The 25,448-nt window shown below is 48.7% G+C and overlaps 1 protein-coding gene across 1 annotated transcript; it reads left to right on the top strand.

The window, feature by feature from the left end:
• Positions 1-21,511: 21,511 nt before the first annotated feature.
• On the top strand, positions 21,512-23,490 carry HD556DRAFT_1304212 (uncharacterized protein; the record flags this gene model as incomplete). The annotated part of the gene is made up of 6 exons (XM_041299663.1): positions 21,512-21,609; positions 21,652-21,800; positions 21,855-21,965; positions 21,998-22,473; positions 22,516-22,669; positions 22,736-23,490. 6 exons carry the CDS (start codon positions 21,512-21,514, stop codon positions 23,488-23,490), a joined length of 1,743 nt encoding a protein of 580 aa, XP_041165208.1.
• Between the last annotated feature and the right edge of the window lie 1,958 nt (positions 23,491-25,448).

Here is a 25,448-nt window from a genome sequence, read left to right as displayed (position 1 = left end):
CACCCGGATTGTATTGTCATGTGAGCCAGACACAATACAGCTTCTGTCCGGCGAGACTGCGACAGACCGGACACGATCAGTGTGACCTTGTAGAACACCCGATGCCTTCCCAGTTTCCACATTCCACATGTGGATGCTCTCATCCCCTGAACCGGACACAATGACCTTCCCGCCGGAGGGGTGCAAGGAAACTTTGAGGTGAACTTGCGAAACATTACTGCCTGTGTTGGAGCGAACGGCAGAGCGGACACGTATAAATGAGGAGTGCTGCGTAAGATGGTGGTCGCAAATGTTCAGACGAAACGTAGGGTATCCCTGGTAGCGTGACTAACATGCGTGAACTCGGCATGACCCTACAACCACGCTACTCGTAAGAATTCATTGCAAAAATGAGCTTGAGCTACGCACCGAAACCCATTTCTCAATGGATGAAAGGGTCACTACAGAGCCGCCGAGGGTTTTCATCAGGGCCAGTGCTTCCAACCACCAAAGGAGGCGCTCTCCATCGAAGAAAGCTTCAACCTCTTTAGCGAGCAATGATTCGAAGGATGTAGAGCTGACATGAGTTCCCCAAAACCGACATGAGTATGATAGCTCAGCCGGAATGGATTCTTTGACTCGTTTCTCCAAATCGGGGATGGAAGAGTTAGGCAAGTACGAATTCTCCAAGGAGCAGATGTTGAAGCGAAGTCCGTGCTTCATGACCTGAAGCGAGGTAAAGGCAAGGTTGCTCTGTGCCAAAGAAACATCGACGCAGAAGTCATGACTGCGTGGTTTGTCTGTGAGAAAGTCGTAGAAGGATGCGTGGAGGGGACGAATGGGAGTATGAAAATCCGCAGTCCCCGTCAAAAGCGAGCCCATTGGTCCAATCACCCGGTCCACTGTGTAACGGTCTTCATGATGTGGAAAATGTAGTCGTATGGCGGTCAATGCAGTCATGGGGAGCGGTTCAGGCGATGCAACAATTTGTGCCATCACTGAACGGAATTTGGCGATTGCTCTCTTGTCCTTTGGCATGAGGTCTGTCAATATGAGTCTGTACATATCATCCAACAGATATGTGTCAGTTTGAAAGCTAGGTGTTCTAGCGAGTACATCTTCATAGCGTTCAATAGGATCCACGTCTGGCTCACATGACAATACAATCCGGGTGTGGGATATAAAGACTGGTGAAGCATATCCTCTCAGTGGGCACTCCGACTGGGTTCGGTCTGTTGCAATTTCATCGGACGGAAGTCGCATAGTGTCTGGTTCGGATGACGAGACAATCCAGGTGTTTATGGGGACTGACAAGGCACCGAGTGCCCGTCTCCAAGGCCACACTGGTTATGTCTTGTCTGTTGCAATCTCGCGAGATGCATGTCATATTGTATCTTGCTCAGGAGACAGGACTACATCAGCAATATCTCACATTTCCTTTTCGGTCTGACTCATATTATTGGTCTGAAAAAAGTCGCTAAGTAAAAAAAGGAAACCTCTGATGTTACTTATTCTACTGATACCACTTTTTGCAAACTCGATTCAAATCAACGTTGTAGTATAAGACGCAAAAGTGAATTAAGTGCGATAAGACATTTTTTCGACAAATACATTAGTACGTGAATGGTAACAATTCAGAATCTTATAAGTTTTCAATGGCGCTGAGCCGGGATCAACAAGGAGAGCGGTTTGCGTGCAATCCAAGCACACGCATGAAAAAATCAGCTACTAATCCAATCCCCACATGTGCGCAAGTCGAAGGGAGATCTCAAATGCAGAGATTAAAACCCTCGCCGGGTGAGGAGAATGCAGGAGGGAGCATGTCCCAAGGACACGGCAGGACGGGAGGGCAGCAGAAGGGACATGGATCCCAAGTTGTTTGGTGGAGGTGGCAGGATGGGAGGAGAGCAGAAGAGTAAGGACCGAGCCGTTCACGGGACAAATTAAAATGCAATTTCGAATGCATGATGGTCCGCGAACTTGTTGACATAGAAGGCACGGAAGTTGTCTAAAGAGTGGTAAAATTTGAGATGATGAGGGATGGGATCAGTACCGTAAATGGGAAGGAGATGAGCTGCACGATAGATTGCGTCAATGTGTATCACTGAAATGTCTGGAGAGCGATCATCGAATGATGGCTGAACTACCCACATGCCCGTGTCTTCATCAGGAGCATCACCGATGACGCTGAACCAATGAACAACAGCACACTCGTATAGGACCAACTTGTACTTGAACGAAAAGAAGCATAGCACACGCGCTACTTCGAGTCCTCGCATTCCGTCAAGTTCGGGTCGTGAATTGATAAACACGCAATCATAGCGGGCATGTGCGTTCCTCCATTTCGGGCAGGATCGAATGTATTCTCTTCGCATCCCTCCAACCCCACTTAAATCACTGGGTGCATAGAATCTTGATGATGCTGAATTGACTACTGAGACTTTCCCGTCGTAGACCGGGAAGCTGTCAGCTGGGATAGTAGCATGGTCGCGAGTGTCGTGAGGGTGAAGCTGTTTGAACAGAAAGCTCCCGATGAGTTCTCGTAAGTGTTTAACAGAGAGCTCGATAGCAAGTGCCGCCACGGTTTGAGCACGGTTTCGTTCTAATATAATTATAAGCTATTTAATAACAAAAGCATCAAACCACATACGACATGTTTGAGCAAGCTGCACATGAGCCTCAATCTCAGGTGGCCCATCATCGATCTCACCATTATCAAGTCCATCGTTGTCGTTGTCGTCGGCAGCATTGGATTGAATAGTGTTGGGAATGTCATTCATGGGTTCATTATCGCCTGGATCATCGACATGACCTAATTGAAATCAGCAAAGGAATAATAGTGCGATCTCTATTCACTAACCTTTCATGTTTAAAGCATCACTAAGACATGTACTATTGAGCATACCACGTTTGGTAAAATCTACACGCAATGCTCCAAGTTTGTCGAGTTGCTGATTTGTCACAAGCATTTGCCCGAGTGCGTTGTACCTGTTGGACCGACGCCATGGTTGCTTTACAGCTTTAATATGTTTATTTTCTGTCATTGATGAACAGAGACCGTTCAGCGCTCCAAAAAGACGGATAAGTTCAGGGTAGTGCTTCATTGCATGCTGGCGCGGGAGCGAGAATGTAGGAACGATGCCAAGCTTGAGGAATATTGGACGATAGTGGTGAAACCGGCGAAGGGCATCCTCTATTTGCAAGATTGTGTCCTCCGTGATAACATTCTTTCGGACGAGATAGCAGAACTCCAAGAATGCACGAAATGTACGGACAACGTCCGTTGGTACGTGGCCTTCTATTGCAGGTAGATATATCTACATGTCATTGAACATATATTTTATCAGTCGAGTCTTATGTCAATTAAAAACATACACATACCTTCATGAGCGCTTTAGAGTCGTCCCCGGTCCACTGTTTGAATCCACGGCCCTGCGGAAAATGTCGCAAGCCAGTAAATGGGGCAGCAACAGCCAGACGACGGTCTATGTCGTCCATAATTTGTTCAGCCTTCCTTTTCCCATGAATACGATGGAGGTATTTTTCCACCCACATAACGAGATGATCCTTGAAACAGCCTTTGACGATTTGGTGCAGGATATCTGGTGCGATGAGTTGATGAATATCGGCACGAGGGAAGTCGTTCGTAAAAGGCTGAACATAAATAAGTCCCGCGAGCACTTGCAGCAACTGAATGAAGCGTACCACAACATCTCCAACAATACCAAACTCACGCCGCAGCATATCCACATCAAATGTATCCTCCTCGACGAGAGCCTCTCTATGTGCCTCGCATCGGCAGAGTGCATCTTCATCATCTAGTTTTCCATGTGGAGCAAGACACCTTTGAAGGTATCAGATATCAGGAGAGCAGGCAAAGAACTAGTAAGACAAACCTTGGACACCAGTTCCTCACAATAGACGTAAGTAGAACTTGTTCTTCATGGTCCGCAATATATGGTCCTAATCCAAAAATGACACGTCGATAATGACCGTCACCGAAACGTATGACCTCAGGCTTTGACATGACATCTTTGAGCGTTTCGAGGATCTTGGCGAGTGAGGAATGAAAGATCTGGCGTCGGAAATTCCGAAATTCTTCTTTTTCTTTATGTTCATTGGTAGCTACAAGACTTAGCCGGGTTCCAGTGCGAAACAGTCTGAAAAACTCACTCTTTGGTATGGCAAGAAAGCCAATAAGACAGAGGGCGTTTCGGTGTGCTCGACGGACATTGTTGCGGACATTGCCAATAGATAGATATAATGGATAGTATTCGTTGTTTCCAGTGCCGACGGACACTGTTGTCTTGTCGCTTCCGAGTATTATCGGCACAAATGTTGCTCCGAGATTGTCAGGATCAGCCGCAATGATATCCTGAAAAGCATGATTAGTACGAAGAGGCTAACTTTATAATACCACATACTGCTTGCTGCCAGGCCCAATCGCCCGACATAAAGTCTTGATAACGACGTTCGTCCTTATCAACTGAATATTCGCGGAAAGGGCGATAATCAAACTCATTTACATAGTCGGGGTTGGTGAGGATGTTTCGTGCAACTTCACGAGGGTCACGATACCAAACTTCGAACTGTTGGTTCATCCATGGAGGCACATCGGGCCCAACAGGTTTCTCTCCAGAGTACTGAATTTTGAAAGACTGCCAGCTGACACCACCGATTGGAATGTTGTCGATTGTGTTATAGAGGTCCTTACGATCTGCAAAAGGTGGCTGATCGCCATGTTTGAGAAGCGATGCAGCCCAGAGATCGAGAAGAGTGTTTATATTGGGTGCGGACATTTGTACATGGCTGTACAAAAACTCAGCCGTCTCGAATTCAATCCGATTGCGAAATGGTGACCAGTCATCAGGTGACTGTTCTGCGAGAGGGATTGGTGGAGTACCAGGGGGCAAAAAATTGCCACTTGCATCGCATGGTCGAGCTAAGACGTCATTAACATCAGATGTGCTACTAGTAAGAATAAAAAAGGTACAATCACCATTCAAACCAGTGTGATAATTTCGATACAAAGATTTGCCTGTACCATAGAATTCAGAGTCTACTTCCCGGGCTGGTGCTGGAGACGAGTGGTGCGGAACATCTTCGGAAGGTGCTGTTAGAAAAGAGGTACTGGCGTTGAGACTGGAACTGTGACTCACCATTAGCATTGCCATCTCGTTCTTGTCTTGGTCGTGGTGGAAATGAGTGGTCATAGTGTGGAATATCTTCAGAAGGGATTGTTAGAACTGTGGGTCGGGTAGCAGGAACCGCTGGGACTCACTGGAATTCATATCAGTGTCTACTTCTTGTATTGGTGGCGGAGACGAGCAATTTGGAATATAACATTCTGAAATCAGGGTCAGAAGGAATGTGGTAACCGTTGAGCGAGTCGTACCAGGAGGACTGATATCCATATCCTGCGGCGCAGGTTCATTGGTCCTTGGGTGGCACAGGATTGGGTGCATGATGGTGCGGTGTCTTGTTCGCCCGCCTTGAGATTTGAAATGTTGATTGCATCCAGGATGACCGCAGGGTAACTGAAACGAGTTATGCTTCCTTCGAGAATACTGAGTAGAGCAGGGTGCCATGCGTGCTAGAGTGCCGGTTGAAGAATATTAGTTGACGGGAACTTTGGCGTATAGAACTGAATTGGGACTAGACGTAGCAGTACGAAAATTGAGCCCAAGTAGTAAGTTCTGGAACGTAACACAAGTGTGAGCGCATATTTGTGCAAATTGACGGGGCCAGTACCATGCAAATTTTACCTTGAACTTTTCGCTTCATTTCGTCCTCGCCTCCCATCATCTCCGTCAGTCAGCTATGCCCCCCAAAGCCTCACAAGAAGTGTCCACGCGTCGGACTCGTCCATCAAACGCAAATGCTCATCCTGGTAGGCCTGTTCTGGAGGCTGAAGCTGAGGAGCGGCTCCAGAATGCAAAGGGAAAACCTCGTACCAAGACTTCAAAAGTTGCTAATACCCCATACGCAAATGAAAGCCCTGAAGAGAGGAATGCCCGGATTCAAAAGGTTGCTGAACGAATTGCAGGAATTGAAGACGGCATGGAGACTCTTGAAGCCAAAATGCATGAAAGCAAGCCAAAACCTATTCGGCCCCGTCCTCGTCCTACAGGCAAAGGTAACAAAGTGTCTATGAAGGACACCGCAAGTGGTATGAGCCTCCTATCAAGAGTAGTAACTGAAACTGACACTTACCTAGAGGACACGCTTCTCAGAGACAGTGAGATTGATGAGGCTGCTGGAAAAAGCGGCAAGACAAAGAAGCAGGAAAAGACGATGTTACTGAAGGAAGCGATCAGAAATGCCCGTTCTGGATTGAAGGCTGCTTCGGATGCACGTGCCATCAGTAACAATAAAGGCAACAATGCGGCATTATCGTGAGTCAACACACTTGCTTCCCAATGTTTTTACTCACCGAGTCAACTCTATTCTTTATTAACCGTGCGGTTTCAAGGACGACTGAAAAATCGTCACTCAACAGTTTTATCGATGGCTGGTTCAACGATGTCCCACCACAAGCTGACCCAAAGTCCAATGCAACCAGTCTCAAATCGAACACCTATTCTGCATCTCAAGCTGCTTCCACTCCGCCCTCATCAGTGTTGTCCACCACCAGTACTAACACTAGTTCTAAGACCAAATCTGCGGCCATTGACAAGAAGCAGCCAACCGAACTCAACATATTCTCCGAATCTACCGACGATGTCCTGATGGTTAGCGATGATAGCCTTGATGGCTCTGATGTTTTGGAACGGCATCCAGTTGCACTTCAGAAGAAAGGGAGACAGGCAGTTAGAGTAAGTCATTATTTCCATGAACCATTCTGTTCAAGGACTAACCTGGATTCTAGAAGTCTACTGTAATCGTTCCCGCTAGTGAGAGTGACTCTGAGCCGGAGCAGATAACTTATTTTGCAGAGTCTGGTGGTGTCAAGTGTAAGGCTTCGGATGATGTTGCAGATTTTGTTGACGAGACTGCATCCGAGGCCACGGATGATTCTGACATTTTGATTGATGATTCGCAGGAAATGACAGGCCTCTTGTCCGAGGCCATCATTGACTCGGAGAAGAAGGTATATGCCCCTCGCAAGACTACATCAGTGCGTGTTTATTTTATCTCTTGCATAACCGACTCAGTTTGTATATTTGAGGCATCTACCATTGTATCTCAGAGCGCTACCCCTCCCCCACCAAAAAAGTTGAAGAGAGAGCGCTCCAGAGCCTCCAAGGTTACTGATGACGACGATCTCATGCCTCCACCCTCCACTCAGGTCCCGGCAGGCTATTATGACGATGTTGTGCCTCCACCCTCCACTCAGGTCCCGGCAGGCTATTATGATGATGTTGTGCCTCCCCCCAGCACCCAAGTCCCATCAAATGCCGGGAAGACTGCTGCACAGGAGGTCATCAAGCCCCGTGGTCAATATCGCAACAACGATCTTCCCATACCTGCTGACTCAAAGTGGGTGAAGGCTTTCTTGTCTACCACGCTTCTCTGGGCTGGAAGTCAACCTAATCCATGGGAAATACCTGAGTCTGTGATGGCAGACGCACTGCAGGAGATTTTTGATACAGTCTACCCTGATGTCAAATACAAGGTAAATACGAACGGTGCAGTATTTGCAGTAGTAAGTTCATTTAATACATTTTGTGCTGCATCTTTCATATGCTGTTTTAGGCGCAACAGCGACTCTCGGAGTGGAGGAGCAACATTGGTTCCACGGCACTTGCCATCATCGTCGATTTTTGCTCGCGCATCACGGATGCACCAAACGCCGACATTGCCAAGCGATTCCTCCAGAATTACGCCTTCATGTATGAAGACCCAGACAATATATCACGGGACACAGCCTACCTATCAGTGTTTGTACTGCGAATGATCGCATCCACTCATCTCAGCGCCATCGTCGATCATGCTGATGTCCCTGCGTTATATACTGATGAGCTTGCCTTGGGTAAAGGCATGGACGGTGTCATCGTGCTTTGTGTTGTCGCGGTGAGGTTTTTTTTATCTGAAATTTGCTTTTCTGATTGTTTCTAGCTTGAACGTGCCCTCAAGTTCGTTAAAGACAAAGTCATCAAGGTCGAAGACATTCTCGCATCCATGACAACTGGCAAGTCTGGCGTCAAACTCCCAAAAACGCTCAACAAGGTGACAGGGAAGATGTCGAGCGGAAATTATAAATTTTCATTCGCGAATTGGCACGAAGAGACGGAGTCATACATGAAATCAATCAGTAGCAGGGATGAGGAAACAAAACTCAACATTATTGTGCGCGCACGAAAGCTTATGAAGACATCGAACACGGACTTTTTGGACGATGACGTGGAGGAGAGTATCAACGACCGTGCCCTCATTTGTAACATTAGTTTCTTCCCGCACCATCAACATCACTGACCTCTTTTCTTATCTCAACAGAATACTATATTGTCATGGTGGTGCTATATTCAAGTTGTGACGCACCTACATGTCAGCACCGCAGCATTCGTACCATTCAAGGTTCAACCGCCGCCACCTTCCTTCGTATTGCCCTTCATCACAGTATTCAAGTTGAAGTTTCGCTCACTCACAATTTCGACCGCTTTGTCCGCTCGTTTTATAAATCCTATTAATTGACTTTTTGTGGTGTTTCATTACTTCGCTTATCGTACTGTTTGGATCCAATGATCACTTTTTCGTCTTACTACCAGAGGGATAAGTGAAATTAAGACGAAAATAAGAGATCGACTGGTCTGAATAAGTCAATGTTTACTTATCCATCGTTCCTACTTATTTGTGCTTATCAAGTCATTTAAGTACATAAAGCAAATGTGAGAATTTCCTGATGTAGAAACGCGATGGCTTATATACTGAAGGGTAAGAAAGTCAGGGACTAAAGGAGAAAGAAACTAAATGAGTAACTAGAGAGAATGATAAAGCTAATATTTGGTTGCCATCGTCGACGTATCGTCGTCGGCTTTTGACGAGCGTTACATACGCCCTCCAGGTCCTCTAAACGAGAGGACCTTTCTTCAGGTGATGCGAGTTCCTTAGGTTCGCGGGGAAGATCCCAAGGAGGCGAACGCAGCTATGAGAAGTATTAGGATGAGCACATTGACTAACAATGAGCAAACAGGAATGATTCTACCGAGGACATCTTCGGTAGTGACCCCAGGCATATGACCAGCCTGCTCGAGGTCGAGCTGCTCAGCAGCTGCGATTATGTCCTCGACGTCGCGTCCAGGGTCGACCGCAGGAGGCTTGGGGGCAGGAGTTGGGGCGAGGATAATGGATGTGTTGCTGGTCACGTCAGCGATCAGCTGAGCAGCCGGGGTGAGAGCAGAACGGTTGCTCGGTACGGAGCTAGCGCGTGATACGCGGTGACGAGGTGGAGAATGCGCGCGACGTACTCGACGAGGGGGTTCCTCAGGAGCACGAGGACCACGACGGTGGTCCAACGAGAGGTTACGAGTACGAGGGTAATACCTCTCGTAGGCGCGTTGGGCGCGCTCGGCGCGCACAAGCTCATCAAAGGCGTGCGACTCCTTTCTAGTGGCCAATTCCTCTAGAGGATGGCGGCGAAGGTCAGCGAGATGGTCCAGATTAACTCCGAACGGGCGCTTACTGGCCTGTGCCTCAGCACGGAAGAAACGCGTGAACGCGCCGAGGGCGTCAGAGTCATGCTCGCGCTGTTGGGGAGGGCGGACGCGCCCTCCTCTCCCTCTATGATAACGTCCAGGACGTCCTCGACCAGACCGAGTTGGTCTGGGAGCATCAGCATAGTTGCCGGGCCCTATCCCGTCGAACGGTGCGTCAACGAGCATGTCGTTGTTGCGTGCAGGGAGGGCGTTGGAGGACATGGAGGAATAATGGTGAGGGGGTGTATGGCTCTGGAGGTCCTGTCGGCCTGTTAAATAGGCATCTTGCAGTCCGCTTAAGCGAGAGGCGGAGGCAAAATTGTTGACCATCCGGTCAACGATTCCGAAAACAGACTGCCGGGCCGCAGAAAATTGATCTATGGTGCAAACGGGGATAGTTGCTGATGGTGCGCTAATTTTCTTTGGCAGGTGTGCGATCCCGGGGACGCCTAGGGCCTCAAGATACTGGCATAGGGCCTCTAGGCGAGAGACTTGGTGGTAAGGGAACCAGACCCTGTCTCCGGTGGAGTATTCGACCTCGAATAGAGCGTCTGGTCCGATGCCTTGGTGGTCAGTGACCTTGGTCACTGACCATTCCTCCAGGTGTCCAATGTCGGACACCTGGTCGAGCTGTCGCCCAGGGAATCGCCTATCATCATTCGGCACGTGGAGACGTAGGAGGTGCGCGTGGAAGGATGGGTGGAGGCCACGTTGTTTTAGCTGAGCAGGGAGGTCCAGTAAGAACGCATTGTTCTTGTAGTCCTCCAGTATTCGGTACAGACCAATATATTTGGGTGCTAGCTTGCGTGCACGACCCTTAGGTAGCGATAAGTTCTCAGTCGACAGGTACACTAGATCTCCCTTGACGAAGGGAGACTCGGTACGACGACGGTTAGCGTTAGTGGTGCTCTTCACGCGAGCTGCTATGATAGAGTCGTGGGCATCCATTATCGCGTCCTTCATCTTCTGCGCGAAGACTCGTACGCCAGGGAATTCTGAGTTGGTGTTCCATATCAGCGGTGGAGGTAGTCTACCGTAGTTTAGAACGAACGGAGGGTACTTCGTGGTTTCGGAACATGCTGAATTAATCGCAAATTCGATTGCGGGGAGCTTGATGGCCCAATCCCATTGGTTGGGTGAAACAACCTGTCGAAGCATTTGCGTTATGGTGCGGTTCGCACGTTCGGTGGCTCCATCTGATTGGGGGTGAAACGATGTAGACATTCTCAGTTCAACGCCCGTGAGTTGGTGAAAACGCTGCCAGAACGTGCTAGTGAATAGCGTGTCTCGGTCACTGACAATATTAGAGGGCATACCGTGGTGCTTGTACACCAGATTGAACATGACCTCGGCAATGTCTTTCGCGCGGTAAGTCTGCTTTGTTGGGGCTAGATGTACCATAGACGTTAGGTGGTCAATGGCTACTAGTACCATGTCAAACACGCCTTGCAAGGTTTTGGACTCAGGGAGCGGTCCAACGAAGTCAATTCCCACTGTCTGCCAGGGGCGCGTTGGGACTTCGAGGGTTTCTAGCAATCCGTACGGTTGGTGATTCGACGGTTTGGACACTTGACACGTTGGACACGACTCACAGAAGGCTTGGACGTCCGTAGTGATACCCTTCCACCATACATTTTCGCGGAGGTATAGTAAGGTCTTGGATGGGCCTAGATGCGCCAATATGGAGTGAGCATGAGATATTACTAATTCTCTTACTCGCCGCTGCTCAATCTTAATGTCCGGTATGCACAGTATGCGTCTTCCTTTGTCTCTGAGGAATATCCGGCCGTTACTGACTTCAAAGTTCTTAAAGGCGGATGGGCTGCTTAGTATCTTTGCAAAGAAGGGGTCCTCTCCATATTTATTGGTGATCCGTTCGTGGATGTCCGTATTTGGGTCGCCTAGAGCTATGACTTCGGTCAGGAGAGGAGGGGACATGGACAATAGCGTTTGGGCAACGTTGGCGTCAACTTTGGGTTGTGGGTCCTTGTTTGTCTGGGTCTCAATGCTTATGTCAGGTGAGGTGATGTCACTTGTTTCTGGTTGCTGAACTCTGACATCATTGCTTAGGTCAGCTTGCTGTAGGTCCTTGTTTGTCAAACAGTGCACCGCGTTTTGTTTGGCTAAGTCTTTCTTGGGTGCTGTCACCTTTCCACCCTCCAGTGATTCTGGAGGGGGTTTACTCACTCGCAGGATTACTTTCTTTATTTTGGTGACCGGTGCGTCCCTCGCGTCATCCATTGGGTCCCTTACTTGGGGAGCCATGATATCCCGATCTACCAGGCGAGGATCTTCTGGTGTGGTGGTGTTCTGCCCTGAGTTGGCCACCAGGTGTGTTAGTTCAGGTTTCGCGCCCTTTGTGCCTTGGGTAGTGGCAACCTCGCTGACATCTTGGAACATTAGTTCAGGTTTCGCGCCCTTTGTGCCTTGGGTAGTGGTTCCGCGGTACGTCAGTTCAGGTTTCGCGCCCTTTCTGCCTTGTGTAGTGGCTACCTCACTGACATCATAGAACATTAGTTCAGGTTTCGCGCCCTTTGTGCCTTGAGGCTTTGCCATCTTCGGCAGTTTCGAAATGGCTGGTGCCATGAGGTGGCTAGGGGTTTTCCTTGTGACCACTTCGTCCTCACCCACCTGCCCGGGCAATCTCGCTGCAATACGTGCAGACCGTCGTTCCTCAGTTGCACCAAGGAAGAGGGGTGTACCAGTGTAGACCGGAGCAATTACAAAGTTTAGCAGGAGTGTGCGTGGTACGTCCTCTTCTTCTACACTCACGTATTCACTAGCAGCTCTAACGGTTCCCTTAGGCTCATTGCTATACATCCTAGATAGGGCGTCCGCCAAGGTGTTGTCCTTTCCTGGTAGGTACTTAATACTGAAGTCAAACTCACTTAGGGCCTCCAGCCAGCGCGCCTGCCTTGGCGACAGTTTGCTTTGAGTGGTGATCCACTCAAGTCCTTTGTGATCCGTGAATATGCGGAAGGGCACGCCGATCAGTAAGTGACGGAATCGTTTGAGGGACTCTACTATAGCTAATAGTTCTTGTTCGTGCACCGGATAATTCTGCTGAGCAGAGTTAAACTTCCCAGACCAGAATGCTACTACGTCAGCACCTGGTAGGGGATCTCCTTGCGAGAGGACGCCACTTGCTCCTGTGAACGAAGCGTCGGTGACGAGGTTCACTGGGTATGATCTGTTGACGGCCTTAGGTAAGTCGAGTGCTTTCCGGCAGGTGTCACGATGGGTATTAACGCATGCGCGTACCAGGTCAAATGCGCGTTGATCAGTGGGAGACCAATTGTCACAACCCAATAACGAATTAACGCTGGGCAGAGACTAGGACTCAAACAACCAGATAATCACAAGAGAATAAGGCAGCAGGTACGTCTTGGTATTGCTCACTTGGAGATACAAGAGGTTTGAACTAAAGAACTACTGACTACAAGACACTACCTATATACACATATTGTAACTGAGATCGAAACTGAGTCTGAACTAACTACCAATCAAATAATAAGATGATATCGTACGATTCTATATATATAACTATGATGTCATGACATGTGCCGCAGTAGCCGTAAGGTTCTGGAACATTCTGTCAGGGTTGTTTGGAATAAAGTTTAGTCCGGCATACTCCGATAAGTCACGTGACTCGTTCATAGGTTCTTTAGGTAATTCTACAATAGACGCCGTTGTTGGAACATCTTCAACTATAAATACTTTCTTAGTAACAGGCGCTGTGACTGGGCGCTTAAAGGTCTTAGAATTTAGGAACGTATAATGGTTTGTATTTGGAACTCGTGACACCAATCCCAGCGTGTGGACCGTGCGGCTACCTTGGATAGGTGCTGCATATGCACACGAACTCCTTCACATCCGGCAGCAAGGTACCCCACGGAACCAATGAACTGCATGAGCAGTTCCTTGGACGTGGGGGTCTTCCAATGGAGGATTTTGTCGACTTTGTGAGGGTCAAGACGGATTCCCCGTCATCTATGACGTGGCCAAGTATCGTAAGTTCGGTCTTAAAGAATTGAAGCTTATGTTCACTCAGGAAGAAGTGGTTTGAGCGTAGGGTGTCAATAACCGTCTTAACGTGCCGGACATGGTCCTCAGGTGAGTCCGAATATATTACTATGTCGTCTAAATAGACGTCCATGAATATTCCTAGGTGGGGACCGAAGATATGGTTCATTAGCGATTGGTAAGTGGCACCTGCGTTGCAATCTCCTATTTGCATGACATGACTGATCATTGTCCCGTCAGGTGTCGCAAATAAGGACTTATGCACGTCGGAGGGTACGATACGGATCTGCTCGTACGCGTCCTTACCATCAAGAAGGGAACGATAGGGATGCGACGCGACATTGCGCAATATGGTATCTATGTCCGGGAGTGGTGATGCGAGTTTCCGCGTGTTCGTGTTGCGTTGTCTAGTGTCGAGAACGGTACGTAAACGGAGTTCATCGTCCTTGGAAGTCTTCTTCATCATGATCATAGGTACAGCGTTAGTACCGCTAAAGAACTCCCACCTGCCCGTTCTGATGTAGTCGTCTCGTTTGGCCCTCCAGAGCGGCCGCAAGGCCTCTGGGCACTTAGACTGATGCCAAGAATAGACTTGGTCTTCGTTGATGAGGGGTATAACGTGGTTTATCGCGCGCAGCGGAGGTAATGGTGTCTCAATTGCCTCCTTACAAATGTCTTTGGCGTACTCATGAAGTTCTTTCGTGTAGGACTCAATCTGATCTGAGGACAGGCTCATCCCCTTTAGCTCGAGGACCTGGGTCTGCGAGCCGCGGATCGGTAACGGCTCAAGGCTACGGATCTTAATCTCCGGGGGATTGAATCCCAGCAACACTTGATGCTGGAATAGAAATGGCATCCCGAGGATGACGTCGTAAGACTCGAGGTTAGCGATGTCAAAGGTACGTGGACCCTTAATGTCTTGATATGTTAACTCAACACGGGTAGTAGCCTTCACGGAACTCCTGGATCCGGACACAGCGAGTTGCAGGGGAATGGGCTTATCAAGTAAGTCATATTTCAATTTAAGTTGATCAACTACAGTACTTGACACGAAGTCCGTTAGAGACCCGGAGTCCAGCAGTGCGCGACAGGGTTTTCCGTTCAATAGTACGACTATGACTAACGATCTAGGAAGGATCCTAGTGGAGTTCTTTGGACGCGCTGATTGGCGCTGGAGGGATTGCAGATCCGGTAAGTCAGCTTTCGTACGAGAGGTCATCCCACAGAAGAGCTCACCTCCAACGTCAGGTTCGTCCTCCTCACTGGACTCGCAACTAAGCAGTCCAGGGAAGTTGTCCTCCTCATCATCGCTGCTTTCGCAGTCAGTAGTGGCCCAGGAGGACTCATCATCATCTTCGTTGTCGTTCGCGGGTGTTTCGGGTGCAGGAGATGTCTGGTCGAACCAGGTGGGTTTGAAAGATGTCTTCGTTCTCACGAGGTACTGATAGTTATGTAGCTTCATCTCAGTCAGCCACGAAGTGATGTCGAAGCCGGGATCTCTCAGTTGTGAGTAATAGACGATATACTCATCATAGTTATGTTTATCTGACAATAAGTACGTGTCAGGGCCACCCCAGTTGGTGAGGCAGAAGCGATCCGGTCCAAACGGGTCGTACAGCGGGTCAGAGAGTTCGTCAGTGGGGAATGGTACTGCCAATTTTAGAGTGGTTATTGCTCGGTGCACGACCAGCAGATGTTCACTGATTCCAGGCTCAGCTAACGAGTTTGCAGACTTAGGTATGTCTATGGCAAATCCATACAGTCCTTGCGCGTTACCCTCGTTGATAGCGGCCGATCGGATGTCTGCGGAGGTGATTCCAACAGCGTTGGACCTGAGGGTGCCGACCCTGGGTGAGTTGTGAGGAGGCAGACGATGTCTCTTGGGACAATCTTTAGCTAAGTGGCCTGTTTGTTCGCACTCGAAACACTGATTCAAGTCTCTGAGTTTGCGTATAGTATCAGCGCTTTTGCCAGTCTGAGGACCTCTGTGGGGCTCGCGAGACCGTCTCTCTGGTCCAGGGCGCCTATCTCTATGATGGCCTCTGGGCTGGGATTGGTTTACAGCGTTGGCAGAGAGTGAGTGGGTTCGGTGCCTCCTATCACGCCTTCTATGATGTTGGTCCTGCCTGGTGCTGTGAGCACCTTGGGCTGCAAGGCCGGCAGCTAGGGTCGGTGTCAATGCTAAAAGTACGCTAGGATCTTTGGCGTTTTCTAGGAACGCTCTCTCGGTGCGGAGAGCCTTTCTCTCAATCGTGTCCATACTGACGGTGTTTGGGTCGTATCCTTTATCTACTAACGAAGCTTTGATATATGGTTTACAGTTCATCCAGAACTGTCGAACAAGTTCCCTCTCGTCCACGTCGCCCGTCGTATCGGCTATGTTTCGGAGGCGACGGATGTAGTCTTGCACACTCTGTTTTCCCTCCTGGCGACACTCGAGGAATCGTTGACGCTGCATCATTCTGAAGTCCGTTGGGAAGGAATAATCAAATAATTGCTCGAAGAAATCGGTAAGTGTGTATTTCTTTTTAAGATCTAGGACATCGCGCTCATAGAATCGATAGGCGTTGCCTCCCAAGTACTTTCCGACCATACTGATTGTTTGCTTGGTTGATAGCCTGGCCCGGTCCCGCCAGTCTCGTACTTCGCGGACCCACTTCTTAAAAGTGGACGCATTGGCTTCCCCATTGTAAGTAAAAGGTGGTTCGTGCTTTAAGAAACCTTGCTGATATTTCAGAAGGTTCATATGGGATCTATGCTTGCGCCGGGCTGTTCTCTTTAGTCGTTTGGTATTGTCCGAGTCGCTACTATGGTCGGACTCTGGCTCCAAGTGCAGTAGTTTCGAGTCGGACTCATCCGAGGCGTCTTCCTCAGACACGGTTCTGGTAATAAATGCAGGTGCTGTCCTCAATTTCCTTTTGTCTTTGTGCGTGTGCTTATTGAGAGAAGATGACATCAATTTCTTCTTGTCCCTGCTGGTGCGTCTTGTGTCCTCACCAGAGGATTCGGTAGACGAACGCTCATCATCAGATCCTGATTCTGGCGAGGGTTCAGAAGAGTCGGGGTCGCTTGGATTGCCTCCAACTATGGCTCGTTTGACCGAACTTTTATCGGGGAGGAGTGATGATGCCCTCCAGAATCTGGTGTTATCTTTGACGGGTTTGTCACTAACAGGCTCCCTTATGCTTGGTGGGTCACTGTCTATCACCGTCGCGCGTCGTCCCTCATTCACTTCTGCAGTGTTTTGTGCTGGGGGACTTGTAACAAGGAGTGTGCTCTCTTGGGGTGGGCCAGGGTTAGGTACACGTTGTGCCTCCCGGATCAGTTGCTGCGCCATTTCCTCCCTGGTCTGTGCCTCGATTACTAGTCTTTCAAGTTCCTTGACTCGGTCTAGCAAGTCGCTGACTTCCTCACACTTTTCCGCATAATCTTGTTTTGCAGCTTTTCGAAAACCTTTTAGGGCGAAGTTTTGGATCCTGATGGATCCTGCCCTGTTGTCGTCATCCCACAGTCGACGAAGTGACTCGTCCGACTCGTTTGATCCGGGACGATTGAGCTCCGCAACGTCCTCATCGAATTCTGTCCAGTCACGAAGGTGACTAGTTAGTGTGCTGAGCTTATGTAGGTCGTTTTCTTTGTTTTTCTCGGAGTGATCCTCATTAATTTCAGGCTTACTCTCGCTGGTAGTTGTGCTAGGTCTTAGTACCGGGAATTCAGGTACGCCCCCTAGTTCCTCGTCATCGGTCACCTCTGACCAATCAAAGACTGCTTGCAGGCGTGGTATGTTATTACTATCAGGCGATGTAAAGGTACGTAGTCGACCTATTATGGGACCGCCAGTGGGTATTTCGATGACTGGTGCAAATGGGTCCTCATCGCCTCGAGCGATATGGGTTGTAGCGGCACCTGCGTCGTTTGATGACGGGGCTCTGCTCTGGGCGGGGCTGCTCACAGCACGCTTCGCCTGGGTGGACTCTAGGTCCACCTCGTTCAGGTCGCGAGGACCGAACTTGGAGGGAGGTTTAGCCATTGGGCCGCCATTCCCTTCGTCTCCAGAAACAGGGCTACTGTTTCGAGACTTCGCGCCGTCTTGCTCGTGGGCGCGGCCATCAACGCTCAGGTTCCTTGTGGAACGTGGGGAGGCAATTTCTAGTGCACTAGTAGGCATTTTTTCTTTTTCTTTTCTTGACGATATCGTTCGGGTAGGGATAGATTTGGTGTTTTAACAAGAGTCGAAGTTTGGAGGTTGATCAGGCCTCTTAGACAACGACTATAGTAGGAATAGATTTTAGATTTGAAGGCAGTTAAAAATATGTGGCGTTTATGAAACGTTCACACTAGAGAGTCGATAGGTTTGAATCGTCTTAAGGTTCGAACAGGGTAACTGTCCTAACTAAGTGTTATTCAAGGGGGGGTGAAAATCAACTACCCTACAAGTAGAAACGCGATGGCTTATATACTGAAGGGTAAGAAAGTCAGGGACTAAAGGAGAAAGAAACTAAATGAGTAACTAGAGAGAATGATAAAGCTAATATTTGGTTGCCATCGTCGACGTATCGTCGTCGGCTTTTGACGAGCGTTACACCAAGCCAAGCCAGGCCAAACTGACGGCGGCGTTTTCGCGCCAGGACTCCTAGCATCACAAACGTATTCTCGACAACAACGGACTTCCGGATGCCAACGTCAGACGAACAGATTCAAAATTATAAGGAAGTTTCTGCGCAATACGCTCCCTTTTCGTACGACTCCCAATGTTATCATCAACAACAATGATTGCTCGTTTCGACAGTTAAACTCAACACACACACATACAGAGAGAAAGAGATCCATGAGCTAGCCTTCGAGTCCAACGTTAGGCGAGCTAGGCAGTGCGTTCCATCTTCGTACGACCTCCCAATATCAATCATCAACAGCCTCTCCGACTCAAGCTTACTAGTGGCGACAAGCAAGACTAAGCGCGGTGAATCATTTTCAGACAAGTGCAAACATCCACATTGCTCGAGCGAGTAGTATGAACATTTCTCCAAAACAACTGTACTGACTGGCTCCGAACTAGGTATTGCACCATCACCAAAGCGAAAGCAGAAACGTGACTTACTGTCGCGACATGCCGCTCGGGCTGCCGGCTCAATACGGCGGCGTGCAGACCTTACTTCCATACTGAGGCGCGCAGTGAGTCATCCTGATTGCACAACGACCTATTCATACTCACCCCATCGTCGGCACAAGCATTATTGCAGCACTCTGAATCTACTGTGCAAGTTTGGGCCGGGCCCTTACATGCATTGACAAGCACAGATGCTGTCAAAACAACAACAATGACGAGGAGAGGGCAACGCATTTTCTGTGTGAGGTGATATGGAATCTTTTGATGGGGATATCTCTGAGGAATACTGTATGATGACGACCAGCTTTTATATCCTGCACTTACTTATGACGATTCTGATTTGATTATTGTTGCTGTTAGATAGCAGAAATGTCGGCAGAACCAGAACCAATGCGGTACTGTGTACACGGGCCCATGTCTCGACTGTCTTGTGCCCCGACACCCTACGCGTACTCATGTGAGCTCCCGGGCATTCCAGTTCCTGTCTCTATCATGATATCCATGATTTAAAGTAATTCATGGATGGTTCTGGCAAATCTGGCCCATAGCTAGAGCAGTTGTATACTCGATTTGACTCTAGCCGTACCGAGAGTGGCTTACATAAGCAAACCGAATTTGATCACAACGCACAGTGCACACTGCAGTAGAAATCCAACACCAACACTGGTCTGCATACCACGTAGTACGAGTCTCCACACACGAGGCAACCTGTGCACCGTGGATGTCTCTATATCCCACAAAGTGCGCTCCGACGCTAACCCTCTATAATACCTCTGCGTCTAGGTCAACGCGACCTGTCAATTTGGGATGTGGATAAAAGAACATTGGTGGGAGTGCCATTTGAAGGACACGAGAGGTGTGTGCGACTAGTCGCCATATCAAGCGAATCGCGAGTGGTGGAGATGATTAAACCATCATCATCTGGGACGTCAAGGCTCGGGACCAAGCAGAAGATTTTCAGTCCGCTGGTGAAGCATACAGGCCAGGTGCGGTTGGTTTGCTTCTCCTCCGATGGCAGGAAACTTGCTAGCGGGTCAAATGACTTCAAGTTTGTCATTTGGGACGCAGAGTCCTATCAATACTCAATGGTCATGGTCGTGATGTGTACAGCGTTTGTACAATGTCACATTCAGCCCAGATGGACTAAAATTGTCGTCGAGATCGTTGGATCGTACCGTCAATGTTTGGTGCACTGATAATGCTGAACTTCTTTTCCGGACTGCTCACTAAGATGGTATTCGAAGTGTTATATGGTCGCCCGATGGACAGCAAACAACGCAAATGTCATCTTCTGGAACTCGCCAAACGGATACTGGATCGATCAACCTTGCACCGGTCATTCTGACACTATCTACTCGCTCGCCATCTCTTCTGATAGCACCTTCATTATCACTGCCTCAGCTGATAATACTGTACGGATGTGAAACACAATGGAGCATTGCTCGTGAGTGGAGGCGAAATGTCTCACCTATGAAGTCAAGCGGACGGGTTAAACGACCTGCTGGTCACCACAGAGGACGAACTGATTCAATTCTCGCCGGCACAGTCCACTCAACAGATATTCTTGCTTGTTCGTCGCGACCTTGGATAGCCTGACTTTCCAGATGATGGCACGGAGCGTGGGCGATTGGTCCGAGTTCGAGTCACTGTCATACTATTCGTTTGGTGGGTATATGAGCCGGTCCGACCGAATGATATGGAGTCTCACTTGCAAGAATCGAAGCTGATCGTGGCGCACTTTTGCTGTCGCCGCGACGTGGTGGGGGATGCCAGAGAAATAACATTGCGCAAATCGGATATTTGGTTGCTGTCTATATCATGATGGACGTTGGGACCGAGAGATATTGTAATGATACGCGTTTCGAATGACAGATTTCTCCATACTTTCGTTCGCACCTGTATCGAAGTCCTTGTCAGTTGCTGTTTCTACCCACAACAGCTTATCTCTGGGCTTTGTTACCTTTCGCGGGCTACATGGTCACGACATATAACGGAGCTGTGGATGAGATAAAAAGGAAGTGCCCCTGGGCTGCCCCACTCCAACATTGTCTATGTTTCACGCGTGCAGGTCTGATATGGAATGTCGCTGAATTCAAAGTCGGAGTCGATCTTGCCAACCGAAGACGTGGCTGTGCTGGGGCAACAATGAGCTCTTTCACGATCTCTTCCCCATCAGACTTCGGATGATGCACAATCGTATATAGGTTTATAAGTCGGTCACCATGCGCCATATGCTTCTATCCGAAGTTCAGCTTTATCATTTGATCCGATACAGCGCCACTGCCAGCATAATCACAGGTAAGTAGTATACTCTACGGTGCTGTTACTAATGTTAAACCTCTTACTAGTGTGGGTTGGGATATCACGATAAGTGTACTACATGTCCACTGAGTATGTTGCATGTACAATTGTATATCAGGTATGGCTTAGTGCCAACACAGCTTAAGCCAAGGAAGTGCACCTTTATTTGGCATGTACCACACCATTCTCGAGGTCGGGGAACTTGAATGGCCGATTACTGTGACAAGAATCGAAACATGCAGGGACTCGACTGCCCATCCGCGGGTTAAATAGCTAAAAGTAGAATATTTATATACTAACAAAGACGCTTTCCTAATTCGTCGGCTCTTCCCCTGTTCATTTCGCTAGCAAATTAAATCTTATATTTTCTTCTTCTTCTGATACTTGATCGTCTTTTTCCACCAACTACCTACTTTTTTATCTTCGCGAACGCTCATTATCTACATTCTTTTGTTACTTTCTTACCATGTCTCCCGTTTTCCTGTCTTCTAGCTCAGGTATCATATCCACGCCGTTCTCTCTGACCTTGCAGGTCATCCCGCCCGCTCTTTTGCTCATTCTGTCGTTAGTGTCCGCCATCCTTCTAGCTCATTCATCTCCTTTTAGCCGAAACAAACTTGTTCTAAATATTCTCTTGGCACTCAATACTGTCCTACCAGCCATCGCTAGCGGACTTGGCCTCGGAGCGTCGCTCAACCATGTCCAGCTCCTTCAGCGCCTTTGGAATGTCTTTTTGGCCTTGCATGCATGTCTCTGTAAGCGTCAAACTGACAGTCTAAACCCGCTTCACGCGCTAATATTTTCTAAAGTATCTTTGAGTTCGCTGTACGTATTGTTCGTGGCCACCACGCCAGATTCTCTGGTTCCCCACCGCGCCTTTCGCTTCCTAGCGGTCTTGGTGACAACATTCCTCATATGCGGTGAGTAATTTCTACTCATCTCTTTCGTCAAGTTTTGAATGCCATCATAGCAACAATCGCTGGCTCAATTCCAAGCACTCCCACTTTGCTTTCACCCACATTCTCTCTTATCTCACGAAGTCTTCAACTCCCCCTCGCTATTGGCATCTTCCTTGATATACGCTCCGCTATCGCCGTTGCAGCTCCATTCACCAAGATATCCGAGAAAGTCCCAGCAGGTCCCGAGAGCTCAGCTCGTCCGACCATCGCTCAGAATAAATCTAGACGGGTCAGCTCACCCACTCCTGACACCTGGCCTTTTCCAGCCTCATTGGTGCATACTCAGCCGATATGCGACCGCTCGTCGGCCAAGAGTGGAAAAACCGTCGTAAATTTACCACCATCACTCACCCTCACTCACTCAGGGCAAGAAAACGGTGTGATACCTGAGGGAAAGGCGGCACTAAGCTGGCTTTACAAGGAGATGCGTCTTCCCGTTACCATGTTAGCGGCACAGGCAGCTGCTATAGTATGTGCAGCCTTGAAAATTGCTCTAGCAATCGTTGCACAGAATTCTCCATCCTGGGCCGCTTTGCAAGCCCCCGATTCAGTGACAACATCGCAACCATCGCAAAATTCTGACGTAACAGTTGCCGCTGGACTTGTTATCGCTCACTCCGTCTGTTCGCTGTTCTGGGCGATGGGAGTAGTCACTACCCTTTATTGTAAGCATATATTGCGCTTTCGAACGACAGCCAGTCCAAGACATTTAACTTATTATTTGTTTTCAGTACTTCCGTCTGTCGTTAAGTCGGCCCTGTCGACCCTGCCAACTTCTGTCAATCATACAGCGAACTCCTCGGTGCCGAAAGCTATGGAATTTCCCAACCATCGCATCGCAAAGCACTCGATTTCGCGGGGCATGTCTTCGGACTCGGCCTCCGATTTTCTCTCCATGAGGGATCCTTTTGCTTCCCCACCTCCCCCGCCTCCTCCCACCATCGGCCTCGGAATTGCTGATTTGAATCATGTGCAATTTAGTGACGTAGCCGCCCAATATCGTTTTCCCGCGCCCAAAGCTAGGAAGGCTAAAGGAAGATGCAAGAGACGAATGGGATTGAGGGTGAGAGCGTTGGAACACCAAGCCTCAGCACAGGCTCTGATCCCTTCTCGTCCCCCTCCGGTTCACATCAATGAGGGAGAACGTGGCCTTGGAGATGAGGTCCTAATGGCACAACTTCTTCTGCAGTCTCTGACGGCGGGTACTCAAGCGGAAGCGGAATCCAGCAGCTCAACGAGGGCAGCAGCAACGAACCATGTGTTACCTTTTCCTGAACCTATTGTGCAGACCGAGAGGCTGGGATCAAGGTGGAGTACTAGCACAACGGTTCTGTCGGCATCGACAGGCACTGTTTGGAGCGAAAAGAGATCACGAGCTTCTACTAGTAGCACTTCAGCCTCCGCGCGTGCAGATGGGAGGAAAAGTTCGGATGCGAGAAAATCATCCGCTACAGGGTTCTCGGCTTCCCCCGTCCCATCGACCTAACTAAGACAGCATGACCCTTTATACGCATTACTCCCTTGACGGCTTCTCATCATCCCTTACGGTTCTTAACTCCTTTTGTGTTGACTCGACACCCATCCAACCCTCCGCGTTTACCAGTCACACGGTCGTCACTGTCCTTACTCGTCGTCTTTGTATTTTGATCGTCCTCACTCTTTGATAAGGTCTCGTCAGTCGCACTCGATTCTCTAATCGACTTTTGCATGGTATCACCTCAAACTCATCGCACCTGGTGTTGTACTCTACATCTTTCAGTTTTCCCTTATACTGCTACTTTATTCTATGTATCACTGTACCCTTTGACGGCAGTACTATAGTGTGGTCGGGTCCCCCGCATGTTTTGACTTCGTATGTTTATATTTTTCGTATTTTAACGCACGGTTTCTTTCGCTTATCGTTTCAGGATGTAGCTGTTGGGTAGTGTACGGTTGTACTGAGAAAGTCGAATCGCATATCTCAGCCACTTGATCAGTGTCAATGTGGTCTTGCATGAACGTTCACGTCTATCAAAAGGTTCCAGTTAAGCTTCGTGAGCACCCTAGGCCTAGGCGTTTCGGTGAAAATATTTGCGAATACATGAAAATTTTGACCGCCCGATTTTAAAGTATTATCTTTGCATTTTGTGCTACATTCAAAGTAAATATCGGTAACCCCATGAGTACTAGGACAGTAGCTAGCACCTTTTTTCCCACCGAAGAAGTAATAGCCTCGTAATTGTTATCTGATACTGGCCGTATGCCGTCAGTTTTTTTTAGAGTTTGAACGCTTTAACCTCCGGAACATGTTAGAGGGCCCAGAATTCATTTGCAGTGTTCATGATATAGTTTTAGAGTACGACGGTGAATCGAATTCTCAACTGAAACATCAAGAGGGCGGAGGTGGAGAGAACGAGACGAGACCCTCGCGCGCTGTTGCTTCGTGAGCGCTTTTTGAGTTTGTATGCACGCTTCCCAAACGGCGGAGTTGATCTGACAGGAAAGCTAGCCAGTGAACTAGTGAAAATTATTACACATGTCGCGAACCCTGACAGTTCGTTACTTCTATAATAGGTAAACTACAACATTTGCCGAATTGTCAGATTATTTTGATTCCGCGGTCTCCTCCGTAAACAAGCCTGCAGGGATTGCTGGTGGTACAGAGGACCTGGGCTGGTTTGAATTGAACGTGCGATACTGGGCGAGCGCTCCTTGAAGGTGTGCCGTGAGTGTATGAGCGCGTTCAACGTTATGACTGCAGGCGGCAAGGCTGTGCAACTCGAGTGTTCGCGTAAGCGCGCTCCTTCCATAAATAGGTTTCTATAGACGCGTCTGACCCGTGCAAGCGGGATCATGATTATCTGTCAATGTCATGGACGTCTTACTGTAACGCTAACGAAAGCAGTGGAGGCCGTGGAGTGTTTTCTGCGAGCAACATCAAGGGTGGCTGTCATGGACGTGGACTTCTTGCTTCCTTGTACAGCATGCTATGAGGGGATTCGGATCAGTGTCAAGGTCATGCATCATTCGAGAATCGGAACGTACCGATATCACGATGTGGAGTGACTCGGAGTCGCGGAGAACTGCCAGGGTGTGCGGTGGCAGAAATGAGATCGGTGCGATTAATCATTAGACGCATGGTTACGCGTTATGATGCATCATCGTGGCAGAATTGCTATTGAGGCAAGGCCTTTTTGTATCTGGCATCGAGGGCTAGCTTTTGTCAATGAGCCTAGAACCGAGGCTCCAGGACAGGATATGTTTACGATTTTATTTTCCACGTCACACGTCACTAATGAGAAAACTTGGGGGCATCTCCAGTAGGCCTTAAGTCGGGCTTCTGAGCCCGTCGAGTTGTCGACCATTCGCACTCGTGACCCGGGGAATGACCGGCGAGAAAATATTAACATATATCGTAATATAGCATGGGATAATTAGCTAGTATTATTTTTATTCCCAAACAAA

The sequence above is a fragment of the Suillus plorans genome (assembly GCF_016647745.1).
Source record: "Suillus plorans strain S12 chromosome Unknown HD556scaffold_6, whole genome shotgun sequence".
In the NCBI taxonomy this organism is placed as follows: domain Eukaryota; kingdom Fungi; phylum Basidiomycota; class Agaricomycetes; order Boletales; family Suillaceae; genus Suillus; species Suillus plorans.
The sequence above is the reverse complement of the archived record's forward strand: the minus strand, read 5'-3'. Positions and strand labels throughout refer to the sequence as shown.